General features: G+C 47.5%; 1 protein-coding gene across 1 annotated transcript in view; it reads left to right on the top strand.

Moving 5' to 3' along the window:
* The window catches only part of PLXNC1 (plexin C1), a 157,050-nt gene that overhangs the window by 122,537 nt on the left and 17,822 nt on the right, over window positions 1–16,691 (top strand). Inside the window, exons 22-23 of the mRNA XM_084796334.1 lie at window positions 11,384–11,561; window positions 14,020–14,123. Of these exons, the coding sequence (XP_084652460.1) occupies window positions 11,384–11,561; window positions 14,020–14,123 (282 nt within the window). The remainder of the gene's footprint in view (window positions 1–11,383; window positions 11,562–14,019; window positions 14,124–16,691) is intronic.

Genomic DNA, 16,691 nt, shown 5'->3' with positions numbered 1-16,691 from the left:
ACAGACAGACACATGCACACACAAAGAAGAGCTATACCCTCCCTGAGAGATGACAATAGTCACACGGGTTCCCTCGCCCCCACCCGACTCCCAGTTTACTCTCTTGCCTCCTTCCTCACCCTGTGGGCTTTCTTGCTGCTTGTCCACTGAGCCCAAAGCAGAACATGGACCCTCAGCGGTGGTAGGGAGAGGCCAGCACCATGCCTATGGCCTTTCAGAACTATAAACTTAACCAACCTCTTCCCTCTAGAAATCACCCAGCGGTGATGAGGCGGGTGTTTTGTTCTAACAACAGAAAACAGCCCAAACAGGGTCCCCAAAGAGAAATGTTGACAAGTGAACGTAGGCTTGGGGGGATCCAACAAGATTTCTTTTCATGAAACACATTGCATCAGAACGGAGGTGGGGGGGGGGGAGTGAGGGAGGTGAACTCGGGGAGGAAGGGAAGAGAAGTCAGCTGCCTGAAAAAAAAAAAACTTTGGAGGTTGTAGTCTTTTCTCGGCGCTTTACATCTGAGCACTTTCTTTCCCTTTCATTTGAGAATGTTATTTATTTCACAGTCAATTAAGACCATGTGTTTCTGATTTGTTAGTGCTCAACTCATCGTCAAAATGTTACTTGATGTTGAAGAAATTCATGTCGACTCTTGAATTTTTTCCCCTTTTATAGCCTCCGGGGGGAAGTGCAATGGAAAATTAAATCTGTGCACTGTCCTTCTCGGATTCCTCTGTGGTGGATAGAGTGGAGACTGGCAGAGAGGTGGGCCCTAGCTCCTAGGGCCTTTGCCTTTAAGGATGATTTTTTTTTAATGCCTTTTGTTGGACCTGCTCCAGCCTCCCTTTCATGGTGGCTGATTATAGTAGAAGCTAGAAAGAAGGCACATGATCCAGTCCAAGCTTGTGTGACAGAAATGTTACCAGAAGGTCAATATAAAAAATTTAAGCTTTCTCATTTCCTTTCATATGAGTTCTCTCAGCCTGAACCGTCCTGTTTCGAAGCCCCCTCCTTCCCCTTTCCTCCCACTTCCCTTCCCCCCACCCTCCCAGGCTCTGCACTCTTGGTGATTTTCAAAGCCTTGCTTTGCTAAATTTGCCTGCGGTGGTTTATGTAATTGGAAAACCAAGGTGTGGTGAACAAACTGGAGTGAGTGTGTGTGTGTGTGTGTGTGTGTGTGTGTGTGTGTGTGTGTGTGTGTGTGTGTGTAAGTTCTATCAAGGAAGATCAGAAAGCTCTAGAACGGTTCAGGAGCAGCTGGAAACAGCAGAATCTGGTGCCATGGCAGGGCCCTGTTTGAGAAGAAGCCCTCTTGGATGCGTGCTCAGAAACAGCACCTCACACAACAAACTATGAGTTAGGTTTCACACCTCCTAGGTTAGGATGTTTTCTCTCTGAGGTGTAGGGTGTTTTCTAGAGCATAAAGATGCGCTGCCAGTTTCTCGTATTTGAAATCATTATACTAACAAATCTTTCTGGGAAGTTGGGTTCTGTTCATCACATCTGGAGAAGGCGATGCCTCTGACTGGCCTCAGTCTAAGCAAAGCCCTTCACATCCCTCTGGCTTTAGTATGTGGTACCCCCAGGTTGTCATCCTGCAAATCAAATGGCCCCAGCTGTAGTTTACTTTCTGATGCTTCAGGGGGAGGGCTGGTCTCCACACAACAGCCTAGACTTCCTTTAAAGCAAGGTAGTTCGGGGGGGGGGGGGGGAGATGGCCCTAAAGGTAAAGTGCTTGTTGTACAACATCAAGACCCGAGTTCGGATCTCCAATACCCAAGTTAAAATTAGCCACCGTGGCACACCTGTAACCCCAGTGCTAGGGACGGAGACTTTCCTACAAGCTTGGGTCTCTGTGAAAGATACTGTCTCAAAAAAATAAGGTGGAGAATTGATTCAGGAGGGTTTCATGCTGGCAAGATGGCTCAGCAGGTAGAGCTGCTTGCTGCCAAGCTTGGCAACCTGAGTTCGATCCTTGGGACCCACACATGGAAGAAGAGGGCTTACCACTGCAAGTCAGCCTCCACCCATCACATGCACACATAAATTAATAAATAAAGGTAATTTAAGTTCAAAGTCATCTACAGCGACATAATAAGTTCTAGGCCAGTAGGTTACATGAGTTCCTGGTTGAAGAGATGATCACTAACCTCTGCCCTCCACACACACCACACATACCACTCAAGAGTTCAGTGTTGACAGTGCTAGACGTGGAATTAAAACCTATTGGTCCCCTGTTTTCCCATAGCAAAATTGAAAGCTTGTTACTGGTGGGTCTGGCCCTCACCCACCCTCCTGTATTTCAGGAGTGCTGTCGCAGAGCAGAGGGTTTCAGATCCAGGAAAGTGTACCACATGGGAGAGGGGACATTCGCCTCCGTTTCAAGAGGAGATGAGAAAAACCAATAACTCGTAACAGGCGTGCTGAATTAGCAGGAGAAGTTTGACTTGTAATCAAAGTTAAGCGAGAAATGGTTTTTTGAACTCTTAAACCCAGGAAATGAGCTTGCCGATCTGCTGCATCAGAGAGATAGCATCTTGGCACCCTGGGAAACAGTGTTCCGACAAACACATTATTACACTCATTCCCATATCTGTACGAAGAAAGTCTTTAAGATTATTAGAAATTCTTGACAAAGCCCAGGGACACGCCTTCAGAAACATTAATGCTCCTGTTGTGATTTGTGCAAGGTTTATGCCAGCGTACCAGGTCGGCCGCCTCCCTAGCGGTTACCGTTTGGGCACAGGCACATCTAACATAACGTTCCATACCTGGCACAACACTGCCTGTCCCCCAGCAGGAGTTTCCGTGGGCTCTGCTTACCTCTCTCAAACCCCTTCGGTTCCATCTAGCTTGTCCTTGCAGAAGATCCATTATCCCCGTAATTAAACAACCCACTGTCCCGATTAAGTCATTCTCTGTTACTTCAATTACATCCCATTGTTCATTAAGTCCTGATGTTTGCACTTCAGCAACCTTGTTTTTAATACTCCTAGCATTTGTGGAGAAACAGTGAAGTTAATTAACAATTCTTAAGCTCTTTTTTCCCCCCTTTCTAGCATCGTGCAAATCATCCCATTATGGCTTGAGACAATACTTAAACCATAGCTAGCGTCATAGTTAGCTTCCTGATCAAAGAGTGAAACCATTTCCTATAATCGTGTTAGGTAAGTCATTCCCTAGTGGATGGCAAGCTGTGGAAAGTGAAAAATTAACTTTAAATGAGCGCTTTCAATCTCTTTCCTCTTCACGGCCTTTCTCTTCATGCCTATAATCTCGGAGTTGGAAAAAATAATTTGGTTATCTCGGTACAAAAGTATTTAATTTTCTTCTCTGTGGTTCGAATTAATTATTCTTTCATTATTTATACCTTTTACGGAACAGTGGCTTTGGCTACAGCCAAAACACTCTAAACATTTTCCATCTCATCTGATCTCGGAAGCTAAGCAGAGGTGGGCCTGGTAAGTATTTGAATGAGAGAGTGGTATCACAAATCATGGTGGAAAAACGAATAATTGTCTAGCTTTGTCTTTTTGGCATTGTCGCTTTCCCCTAAAGATAAGTGTTACATATTGCAGGAATCATCAGTTAACAGCCTAGGGCCAAATGATGACCCTTGCCTATTTTTATGAATAAAACTTTATTGGAACACAGCTCCATGTGTTCATTTCCCTATTATGTATAGTTTGCTCTCTGCTGCAATGGCAGTGTTAACTGGTTGCGCCAGAGACCATACGATCCTCAAAGTCTTAAATATTTTCTACCTGATCTTCTACAAATAGTTTGCCAGCTCTTAAGCTGACACTTGACAGAAGGAGGGGGGAGGGAGTCTAGAATCTTCCCTCTAACCTAAAAGTACTTGGTAAAGCATTCTCACTGTCTACAACTCTTTGCTAGCCCTGTTTACTTCATTCTAGGGCATGCGAGTGTTCTAAGTACAGAGAACCCGGTCATAGAAACAAACTGGGGACAACTGTCTCCATCAGCTTGTCTTGTTCAGAGACAAGGCTCTCTTCCACTCATCTGTGTCCCCTGTTACTCTGTCAGGGGAACAGAACCCATAGCCTGTGAGCTGCTCATCCTTAAAGGGACAAGGAGATGGGACTGGAGTGCTGTGGAAGACAGGGTGGGCGAGCAGAGAGTTAAGGAGACGGTGGAAGGCAGGGAAGGTTTTCGCAGTGGTGAGGAGACAACCGTGGAAGCCTCTTGGGCTTCTGTCTGTAGCAGAGCAAACTGCAGCTTTTCTGAGTTCGGTATACAAAGGAAGACTTTCCTCTTGACTTTCATCTGGCCCTGAATGGAAAGTAGAAATATATTTTATAGCTTTTATTGAATGAGAGCAATTATTGCTCAAAGACCTTTTACGACAAAAGCCGCCAGTTCGTAATAAATTCCCTTGCAGTTACTTTGTAGGAATTGTAAGGTATCCCAGCAAGGATGCAGCTGCACCCAGCCCTCGTTAGCCAAGGACATGCCAGAGGAGCCAACCAGGTAACATTGTCACCCTCCCCTGGAAAGGTCTCTCCCCATGACCAGTTTATCCATGTCTCCAAGAAGTCTCTTTTTTTTTTTTCTGTTTCCTCAAGACCTCAAGCTGGGGAGAGCCATAGCCAAGTAGGAGTGCAGTTCTATGCCCGTGTGCTGTGGGGCTGGGGTCAACGACATGGGAATTTAAGCTCTGGAAGTCCTGGCTATAAAACTGGTCTAGGCCCCTTACTAGGCCAAGTCACCACCCCTCGGCCTATTTGTTTGTCTATGAACAGTTGGTGATAAAAATCTACCCTTGTATATGTGTTAAAGTTAGAAAATTACGTGTGTAGCACACCTCGCCACCTTGCCTGGCACAGAGGAAGTGGCCATTCTTTGTGACAGTTTTTTCTTGTCACCTTTAAGGTACACTGAAGAGGATGTCTCTCTTCTGTAGTCCTTCCAGGGAAGCCAGGTTAGCTAGCTCTGTCGTCAGCGAAACCACATCTGAAATACCCATGCATTGTGTTAGCACTGAAAAGGTTGCCCGTGGACCCTGTGTCTGGGCATGGACAGCCAAATGGCAGATAATAATACCCTGATAGGTAGGTGCAGACAGGAGTTGGCAGTGGTAAGCCTGAGCAACTGCCTAAAAGAGGCTGGCGTTGGGCATGCTGTTAAAAAGACCAGCCCTTTTCACACAGTCTTTTTCCTGTGTCCTGTGAGTCTCCAGATGGACTTGCCTGCATGATGGCTTCCTTCTGTATATACGGCTATTAGGAGGCAGTGCAGCTGTGTAGAATTGAGATCCAGATGCCCGAGACCAAGCAGCAGAGAGTCTGAGGTCTCCCCCCCCCCCCCCCCCATTGTGAGATGCCAGAATGGACAGCCGTGCTCTGAGATGCCCTCGGGTAACTTCTTGGAATGAGATGTCCTGCTTCCTCAGCCTCTTTCCACATCGTCACGGCAGGACCTCAGCAAGGCTATACAAGAAAGGACAGATGGTCACCGGCTGCCTTTCAAGGAAGTTTCCCAGGGGCTTGTCACACAGCACGTCCATTTAAAGTCATTGGCCAGAATTTGGTCACGTGGCCACACCCAGAAGCCAGAGGCAAGCCAATGAGCAGAGGCTCTGCAAGCTACGCACAGTGGGGCTTGAGCCACGCGGTCCAGGATGATGCATTGTGTGTAGTTCGCTGCCAAGCCGGAGCCAAAAGGTCAAGCCTCCTCTAGCCCCTGGCGTGCGCCCACCCATCATCTACTGATGGAGAAGCTCAGCAGTGACTGAGAGAACACCGTGAACAGCACCCTGGCGCTTCCGTTGGGAGTCTGGGACACAGTCAACTGTGACCCTACCAGATCTGTAATCTGGGACAAGTTTCCATCCTCTCTGTATCTCCCGTCTCCATCTGTTTAGCGAGGCTAATAATAGTCCCCACCTCACAGAGTTGTGAGGATTCGATGAAATTAGCAGATTCATTGCTGCGACGTGGTGGCATGCGTTCGATAAGTGCTGGCTATTGTCTTTATTATTAGAAACTCCCAAGCTCTGTTCTCACCACTCTTGCCCCTAAAAATAGCACAGGGCTTCTCCCTCAGCATCAGGTGGTGGTTCGGGAGAGGGCGGGAGTGGGTCAGAAGCGGAACACCCTCTCCCGGGTGGAGGAAGCGGAATTCTTTTTCTCCACTTCCTAGCCTGGTCACTTGACTTAAGATCGAAGCTTATACTGCTCGCCAGTCTGCTAAATCTTCAGGTAGCTGGTAGCTGAGGGTCTTCATATCCAGAGGCCTCCCTCACCGGCTCCTTTCTGGACCTACTCACACGCCACCACCTCCATGCAGAACTTCCACAAGTTCTCTTCCTGTGAGTGGCCTCCCCGAAAAACTAGAACCGCCCCCCAAACACCCCATTCATTTCCACTTTATTATTAGGGCCCTCTAGAGCAGTGGTTCTCAACCTAAGGGTCGTGACCCCTTTGGGAGTGGCATATCAGAGATCTTGCATATCACACATTTATACTGCGATTCGTAACAGTAGCAAAATTGCATTTAGGAAATAGCAACAACAATAATTTTATAATGGGAGGGGGGCGTCACAGTGTTAGGAATGTTGAGAACCGCCGCTCTAGATAAACAGGACTGTTGGAATGGATATATATTAAAAGAAGTTTCCTTAAATGCTTACGTGATATAGTCTGGGTAATCCAACAGCAGCTGTCCTTGCACCGAAGAGCCCTATCTCTCAAGTAAGCGGCTCTACTCATGAGGCTGGATACCTCAGCAGGCCTCACCTGATGCTAAAGGCCCCAGGGAGTCCTGGAAAGCCATAGGTCTTCACTGTGCATTGGAAGCCAGAAGAAACCGGGTTTTATCAAAGGGACATAGTGATGGCAGCAGCCTAGTTGATGAACTTGCCACTAAGACATGAAGACAGGGAGGCAAAATGTTGTTTCCTTGGACCTCCTTTATCTGAGCTTTTACCTGGAGATGCTGCCCACGTACAAAGTCTTCAAATAAACAGATTAAAAAAAAATTTGCTCATAAGTGTTGCCCAGAAGTTTCTCTTAGTTCATTTTCAATCCACTCAGGTTGACAGCCAAGCTTAACTATCACACTTACCATGCCAGTTTTAGGACATGTGTTTGCCTCACAGTTATCCTAGTTTACCAGTGTTTCCCATCAGGCTTTGCACTGGGTCAAACGGTATTGTCTACAATGTTCTGCACTAATGGATGCAACATAAGTGTGTCTAGGGATGAATTTAGCGACCATAGAATTGGCAAAGTGAACGGTACATGTTTGGGTACATACATTCAGCTTCACGTTAGGGAAAATGGGACCTAAAATACCAAGAGCATAGGTGTGTCTCTGGGCAGACTGGAGGCGAGGGGTCCCCACTGCTAAGGAACAGCCACATACAGTCAGCCATCTTCAACGGAACCCAGGGTCACCATCTCTATGCTCATCTTGGCCCTGACTTCATATTCACAGGATGTCTGATGCTCCCCCACGTTGTTGTTGTTGTTGTGTCCTTGTCCAGAGCCTAGTCACGTGACCACTCCCTGATGGAGGAAAAGGAGCTGCCACCAAGGGCATTCCTCTACCCTGGTTGGTCTCTTTGCTGGTCAAAAGAGGCCGCATGGCTGTTGGTGAGAGAGCTACCAACCACACATGCTACCTCAGCTTCGCCGGTATTTTATGCCAAGGAAGTAGAGAGCCTCAGGGCTTTCTAGTGAAGGGAAAGAGTGTGCTCTGAAGAACTGGCCTTTTGTGGTGATCAGGAAAGAAGCCGTAGGTCCTGTAGAATCGCAGAAGACTGAATGACCTTAGCTCTTCATTCTCCTGTCTTTGTGCAAGGGGTTCCCTTAGTGTGTATGTTCTGAGGTGACAGGCGTTCTTCCCATACCTGTTGTGGGTGACCTGAGAACAGGTCTTTTTGGTTTTGTTTTTGGTTTGTCTGTTTTTTCTCTGTGTAGCCTTGGCTGTCCTGAACTCCCTTTGTAGACCAGGCTGGCCTTGAACTTACACTGATCCTCCTGCCTCTGCCTCCCAAGTGCAAAGAACAGGTCTTAGGCAGTCCCTGACACCAAGGAGCATACAGAGGAGCTTGGCTCTGTGAGTCTCGGCAGGGGAGGGGCTCACAGGTGATGCATCTACTTGGGTGATGTCACTGTGGGGCAGTGGCCAACGGTAGACCCTGTCACGCCCACACTCTGAGGTGACTTGGATCCTTAACTGCTCCCTGGCATAGAAGAGAAGCTCAGGTGGGTGTCCCTGTTCTGGATGGGAGTATTTAGACTAGGGCCAGGCCTGAGGAGGCACTCCGCTCACATTCTAGGAAAATGCTGTCTGAGCACTAAGCGTTACCAGCATGAAAAATGAACACAAATCAATTTGTGTCTGGATTTACTCTCAGAATTCCCTGTGGACTCTGTAAAATGCCTTTTTTTACCTCTTTTCCACCCATCTAGCTGTAGAGGTAATGGCAGATTTGCATTCGTTTACATGCAGTTAAGGCATTTTTTCCCCTTTTGGTTATGTCTTTAAGAACAGTTATTGCCTATAAAGAGGTGTTATTATTAAAGACAGTGCTGCCCTTTAGGTAGCAACAGAACGTTATTTTGTAAATGCCAATAAAACTATTTCATGAGCGAGGATGGCTGGGGCTCAGATTAAAAGATGTTTTCCATTAATTTTTATTTTGGAAGCCTTAGACCCACGACTCGTTTGACACGAAGAAGGACGAGTAAAGAAAGAAACAGTGACCTGGTCACAGGAACAGAGTTTATTCCCAAGTGCCCTTCCCAACTCTCCCACTGTATGCTGAGACTCTAGTTAAGGACTCAGCTTGCAGCTGGATAAGAAAAGATTCCGGGAGGCTAGGAGGGGTCCTGGACTGCGACAGAGCCCTGGGAGGATGGGTGAGCCCTGACACCATCTTAGCAGTTACAGCAAAGCACACATTGACTCCAGACTCTGCCACTTTAGAAGCTGTGTCCCTGGAGCAGTTAACCCCTCTGTGACTCTGTTTCCCTACTCTAGAGGGAAAGACTGTACTAGTGATATAACCACCTTTGCCTGGGAATTAAAAGATTCAAAGAGCTACGTCTTAGAGCTGAGGGTGCAGCCCACTGACAGAGTATGTGCTTGCTTAGCATGCTCCTCATGTTGAGTTTGATACTCAGCAACCCTCCCCCATTAAAAACAGGACGTCTTGAAATGCAGTTGGCGGCTGTACACCAAGAGGCCCTAATGTCTGCTAAGAAGGGAGGCGAGAAAGAGGGTTTGGGTGTGAGCCTTTACCATGTTGGATTCTTCTAGATGGTTGTCCCACTTACCTGGTACCCCTGTGTTCTCCCTTGTCTGGTGTTTTATTGTTTTTTGTTCATGAGTGAAGAGGCATTTTGAGCCCCTTACTCATGGCTTGATTGCCCAGAAAACAGATTTTTCTTAGAGAGTAGACAACTGTGACTTCATACTAGGACAAGGACTTATTTGGAGCACGGGGAGACTACTGGTCAACCCCAAAGTTCAGATTCCATTAATTTGCGAGTTTAAATCATTTGACTAGGATGGGACTAAAGTGACTATTGTATCATAAAAGGGATTGCAGGGGAGGAATATTGTCTTAGCTGTTATAATAAAAAGCTGTAGGTCTGGTGGCCCATGAACACTGAAGTTACTAAAGACTAGATAGTTAAGAATCTGGTCCTGTCAGGTTGGATGTATGGTGAACACTGCTTTCTTACAGACGGTGCTCCCATTATCTGCCTTGCGAAAGCCTTATTGACGTTCAGTGAAATCGTTGCCTCATGAAACCAAAATGGCCATACAGATGTAGAATCCTGGCTTGCCAAAAAATACTCAGGACATTTATAGAGCACCATGTGATCATGAGGTCTAGAACTCTCTGCAGGATCCCAGAGCAAGGTCTTCTCTTTAATGCTGCCTGTGCTAAAATCCTAGATCCCAAAGTGAAAGTGCCTGATTGGGGGGACCTTTGGGTAAGTGACGAGGGCAGAGGCCTCAACAGTGACCTCGGAACCGCTGTGCCCCCATAATGAGATACACAGGGTCTAAGAAACTTGCTATGGGGAGACAGTTGCAAAGAATACATGGCTCCAAGAACCAGCCCAGTATTTCAGATGCCTCATGACCTCTTGGGAGTCTCTGAGCCACAGGCTCTGAGCACTGGTCAACCAGTCATGATCCTAAGGGTAACATCAATTCGATCCATCATCAGTTACCATCAGAAGTCAGTCACCAACGTTCATATGGTGCAAGCGAGAAATGGAGACGCAGAGCGGTGCATCGGCTGGCTAGCGGTGGGCTGGGATGAAAGCCAGGAGTCCACGTGGTTCCTTTCGTGGGCAGGGTCTTCCTTCCAATCCACTGTGCATGCATGCAGTCAGTCTCGCTGGTCAGTGTGGACCGAGTCTCTGCTTCTTGGCCCCCAAAATGTTAACAAATTGTGCATTTCACACTGTCCCCCCAACTCACCGAAAACAGTTTTGCTACTTAACAAATCTTCTTTGCTTATGTCCAAAGCAATGCCCCCAAGATTCTGTAGCACATAAAAGTTGATTTTATTTATTTATTTATTTATTTATTTATTTATTTATTTATTTTTAAAGATCTGTGCATTTGTTCTTAGACAAAGCAAACCTGAAATTGCTTTTAGGTTATTTTTCAAAATCTTCCCCGGCTCTCTGTTTTCACACATTCCCAAGGGCTTCCTCCCCGCATTATTTAGAGTTCGAGGTTTTACCACCCTGGGAGAATGCTAGCTGACACATCCTAAGCAATGGCGTGGGAATGTAATTAATGCCAGGATAATAGTGCAGGATGGGGAATCTTGGTATCTTAATGAGGACTCAGAAACACCTGACTGCAGATGTTGGCAGTGGAGGGGGAGATGCATGTTGCCATAATTAATGCTGCATATTAAAAAGTGCCCTCTTTGATGTGATCAATACAGGGACCTAATAACCTTTCCTGTCACCTGGACCTTCACTTCTGGGACTCTGTGGTTCTGTTGATAAAAAAAAAAGATAATCATCACCAGTCTGCACTCATTCTCTGCAGAATCATTCCAAGTCATTGTATTTTTAGGATGAATTTATAAATCACCACTTTTTTTTTTTTTGCAGATTTTTTATGTGTGTTTATATTTTCCTCTCTGATATATTTATTCAATGCCTCTTCTGTAATGAGTGTTTTAACTTTCTGTTTCCCCTTCCATTATCCCTGAAAAGAATGGATTATGGGGAAAAGATTAAAGCACTATAATGCGACACGCTGTTTGCTAATGTGCTGCCAGAGGTATTAGGAGGCCCTGCCACGGTTCGGCTCGTGTCTCTTAGGAATGCCTTTCGGACTGTAGCCACCTAATAGACTCAGGAACCTGTTTGTATTCTTGCAGGCATTAAATGTCGTCTTTGAAAAAATCCCAGAAAACGAGAGTGCAGATGTCTGTCGGAATATTTCAGTCAATGTTCTTGACTGTGATACCATAGGCCAAGCCAAAGAAAAGATTTTCCAGGCATTCCTAAGCAAGAACGGTTCTCCTTACGGACTTCAGCTCAACGAGATTGGTCTCGGTAAGGTTTGTCTGGGACCCTAGAAAAGCACCCTCCTACTTCCTGTTTGGTCACAATTATATGGCCTGAGTTGCTCCCAGAGGGCATGTCTGCAGACCCAGGGGCTGCTTGGCTCTCTTTTGAGCTTCTTGATTCTTCCCTAGGAAGCATCATTCCTTCCAAGATGCCATTAAAAAACAAAAAGCAAAAACAAAACAAAACAAAACAAAACACCCCCCCCCCCCCGCTGCATTGTAAATCAATGTGATTGCTGACCCTGGGACCACATGGAGTCACCCTGCGTCAAGAAGCACAGAAAGGTGTAAACCCTGTGCCCTCCATATGTGTCGCAAGTCACATTGGCATTTGATTTGTTTGTTGTGATACGGAGCGTGTCATTAGTGGGTGGCTCAGCCGCAGTGTTAACTCCAGCCTGCCCGAAAGGTCATCTTCCTCCTCGCTAATAGCACCCTGCATTAAGTCTATTCTCCGGCCTCCCCCCTCCCCGCCCCCCCCCCCCCCCCCAGCCCGAAGCAGCATCGCAGCATCGGCTATGAAATCATTTGCGGGCACTATTGGTACACTGCAGAGGAGAGATTATGTGCGAGCAAGCTAACAGGGCTCCATTTCCCTCAAATGTTCATCAACATTTTAAAAGTTGAGCTCAGCGCAGCCCTCCTGGGAGACTGCAGCGGGATTTTAGAACAGATAATAGGGACAGGAAAGAGTAGAATCGCAACAGTGACAGACAGCGTAACAAGGTTCATCCCTCCCCTCCCCCCTTCATGTACAGTTGTAGGCCTCCACTAAGCAGGCAATTAAAATCCTCCCCCACCAATCAAACCTCCTGCTAAAACCATTGAGAAAAGCCTGGAGGCAGGCCCGGGAAATTTGGGGGGAGGCCTTGCAAATGCATAGCATCATTGGTGCCTGCTTCAAAGAAAGCAGGCTGCTTAGGAGCTGTCTTCGGGCTCGCGCCAGGGTTTCGTTCCTTTGTGTGGCTGGGAGTACTCTTCGCAGCAGCTTAGAGGGTTTAGTTAGATCCTTTGCGTAGATAGAAGCAGAAGGGTGCAGGCCCCATCTAGGCCCGAAGCCTGACCCAGATCCTCGGCTTCCTCGCCTTGAACATTATCTTGTAAGCGTGTGGCGCTGACCACAAAGGACGCGGGCACACCCAGACTAATAACCCCAAGAGAACGGCCCAGCAGCCTTATCTCCGTCTCAGAAAAGCCCATAGCAGAGTCTGCCAGTCACTTCCTGGGTTGTGCCAACCAGGCGTCCTCCCCCAACCCCGACGTTGGGAGGGGCGAAGGCACAACAAGCTGGTGGCACCGGTGTCCAAGCAGACAGAAAGCATATACGCACAGAATGCCACCACCTAGGAATGGGAAATAGCCCCACCTAACTGGAGAAGACGTGCCACCTGAGACGTCAGAGCCATTTGGGTTCTGCAGAAGTCGTCGTAGCGGCTTTGGGGGATGACAGGGGGAGGTGAGAAAAAGGGTCTCACTGTTGTGCCCCTGCCCGGCCTAGAACTCACTATTGGATCCAGGCTAACCCTGGACCTGGGATGGTCCCCGTGCCTCAGCCTTTTGAATGTTGAGCTTTTAGGCATGAGCTGCCTACCATATCTGCCACTGCTAGATTTTCTTAAAAATTTTAGTTACACTTTTATTTATCACATGTGTTCGTGTGCACAGACTCATACTTGTAGAGGTGGAAGACAATGTGGAAGAGTTGGTTCCTGCCTTCTACCTTCTGAGTCCTGGGACTAGAACTCAGATCATCGCTTTTTTTTTTTTTTTTTTTTTTTTTTTTTGGTGACAAGTGCCTTTACTGACTTCAGAGTCATCACCCCAGCTCCCATTGCTAGGTTTTGAAAAAGAGAAATCAGAAATCCAGACTCCCCTCCCTGCCTCCAGTGCAACCTCCAAATATTTAAAGGTCGCCATTGAGTTGATAGTAACATAACAATTCATAAAATACTGAACACAATCAAGAAAAGAAAACAGTTACCCGTGGCCACCTTCTGACTATGATGACCATAGCACACTAGCTGGGCTTGTGTGTTAGTACACAGTGGCTCTCAGGAGACATGGGGAAGCGTTCACACTGAGCTCTGAATGAGCACACACAGATGCTGGCAACACTGGAGGTCTGTTCTGAAGGTTTTAACCCTTCAGATGCTGGGTGATTCTGTTTCCAGGGTCTCCACTTGCAGATTTGGCTCAGCAGAATGTTGCAGGAACAGCGTTCGGAAGTATGAGACCCTAAACGCAAGGCCAAAGCTTTTGGTCTGGCTGGCTGGCTATCTCCATACCTTCCAACAAAGCCTTGCCATGTCATCCAAGCATAACATTAGTAACGTCATTATTAACAGTAATATTTGTAAAAGTAACTAGGCAGCACTTCATTCTTTTTTTTTTTTTTTAAACTGGGATTTTAGAAGGGAGCCAAACGCCCTCTCCTCCTTTTTCAGAGCTTCAAGTGGGGACACGGCAGAAAGAACTTGTAGACATCGACAGCTCCTCTGTGATTCTTGAAGATGGAATAACCAAGCTAAACACCATTGGCCACTACGAGGTAAGACCACGACGGCTTTACCCACAATCCTCTCTGGACTAGATAACTCTAGAAGTAGGAAAAGCCCTTTGAAAAGAAAACTCAGAACCCCCATATTTCAGAGTGGTTTGCAGGTTGCTTGTTTCTAAGACAGTCTTCCTTCTCTTCTTATTCAGAGGAGCCCAGGCATCACTGTCTCTCATGGTGCACACATCTCCCTCCTCACAAGGCTCAGTGTCACGTTGTCTGATTCTCCATCTTGCCTTTTAGGGCAGGGATTTTGCCTTGGCAAGACTGTCTGGCTTTGTGCAGTGTCTTCTTAGGAAAACCATAGGTGAATTATCATACATGCACCCCACCCCCACCCCCGGCATGTCAAGGGTATCACTGCTAAGCAGAGTCAAGTCCTCAGCTTCCCCTCTCTCCACTGTGTTGATTTTGTGATCTTTGGTGCAGAGTTCCAGAAGTTCTAAATGTCCTGTTTGTTTGCACTATCCATGATGTCCCCTTCAGCCCCTGACCCACAGGCCGGGGGAATGCTGAAATCAGTAAAGGGTGCTCATGACTTCTCAGAGAACTGTGTGCCAAAGAAGCCTGTGTGTGGCAAGGCTGGAGGCAGGGAATTCTTGAAAGCAGAGACATTGGGGCTCCTTCGTGCAGTGTTGGTCCAGATCTTTGTTGAGTGTCTGTTATGTGCTAAGAACTAGGCTGCGGGGGAGAGGAAGTCCAGGCCATTGCACTCAGTGAGCCTGCAGCCCCCGGAGGCAGAGGAAGGTAGCACATTATGGCACAATAGTGTGATAGCTTGGAGAATCAAAGGAGGCTTCCTACAGAAGGCATAGCTGAGCTGAGACCAAGGAATGGGCTGGGATGCAGCTGTCAGCACTTCTAGCAGGGAAGAAGAGAGCAGGCATGTTGGATTGAACGCCTTTCAGACTGGCCAAAGCCTCAGGAAGAACTGTGCTAGTGTGAGAACATTCTGGGTCACAATGTTCTCAGCGGTCCCCTAAATTTTGCCCAGTTCCATCCTACAGCAGTCCTGTGATGTGGGAACCATTGCTAACCTACTTTATAGATGGGTTCCCTGCGACTGGGGTCCGTGATGTGCTGGAAGGGGAACCGCCTGTCCCTCAGGTCTTCATCTTCTTGGTTTGTGTTCTATCTCAAGGACAGTGGGAGGCATCAGTGATTGTGATGGGCAGGAAACAGGGAGATCCAGTGGTGGAAGCTGTGGGAGGATTTCAGGTGAGAAACAACATTATCCTCTAGAACAGCAGTGTCCCTAGAGATAGGGCATTCTGTGAGTGGTCACAGAAGGTGGGCATTGCAGTTCTTCTAGGTGGAAATGGGGGGGGGGGGAGGGCAAGGCTGGCACTCAGAAAGGGCAGGTGGGTTTTTTTGTTTTGTTTTGTTTCTTCAGAAAGGAGATGGCAGAGGAAGAGTAGCTACTTCCTGGTTCAAATACACCGAGGTGGACTTTGGGCTTAGCTCGGATTCACCCTCAGCACGATTTGCACTTGAGACTGTTTCTGAGCAGGCACCCGGGCATCCGAACATCCGGAGCAGGAAGCATCCTTGCATTTTATCTTACTAGTAGGGTCCTATGGCTACTACTGGAGTCTTGACAGAGACTTGTAAACTGCACCCCCCCCCATGTAAGTCCCTACAGTTCAAGTTTCCTGACTCAGAATCACCTGGTCTAAGCCAAGTATTCTTAGCTTGGGGGTTTTTGTGAAAATCCCCAGAGTTTTCTCAGCATGGGTTCCTGGGTAGCAATGATCAGCTCCCAAGGGATGTAAGTGGACAAAAGGTGAGTGGGCGGAAAGTCTCAGACAGGTCACATCAGCACATTACTGTGCACTGAGGGCTCTGGAGCATCTCCTCTCCCTGGGTCCGTGTGGCAAATTGGTTTGACTGTCCCAAGGCGCCCAGGTGTTGGTGTCCCTTTTTGGTGCTCTTGGCTAAAGTATTGAGCCTTGCTCCAGTGAGCTTCCCTATCCTATCCTGGCTTCACCTTCTCCACAGCCCATATGGCCTTCAGTAGGAACCCCAAGGAGGACGGTGACCACTGATTACCCGTAATTAGGGATAGGCAGGACAGGTCATTCCAGCAGAGAAAGTGGATGTACACAGCTGTCAGCAAGGCACGGGCGGCCTGTCAGGAGAGATGGACCATCACTCTTCCAGGAGGCATCAGCGTCCTAGACACCTATCTGCTTAAGGATGATAATGAAATTAATCCAGCCGGTAGTCACTTCCCGTCCTGATGATTTATCGGCCTCCTTACACCAGTGCTGCTGCCTGGTGGTAATAAATGACAAGACTCGGACACGAGAGCTTAACGGATTCTGCTTATGTTTAAAAAAGATAAGCTGCAAGGCAAATAAATGCCGAGAGTTCACAGGAATCCAGGGAGGGCAGCCGGCCGTGCTCCCTAAATCTGGACCGGTCCGGAAAAACCTGGTTTCCTGAGGGCTGAGCTCCAGGGAAGCCTCTGCCCCGACCTTCAGCTGCCTGAGTCGGCACTTGATTTTAATAGCACCTCTACAGATTTGAAAGCTGGGAGAATTCGAGAGGGCTGGGCTGACG

Source organism: Acomys minous, assembly GCF_964271855.1.
Source record: "Acomys minous genome assembly, chromosome: 9".
Lineage (NCBI taxonomy): Eukaryota > Metazoa > Chordata > Mammalia > Rodentia > Muridae > Acomys > Acomys minous.
Note: the sequence above shows the minus strand (reverse complement) of the source record. Positions and strands in the feature narration are given on the sequence as shown.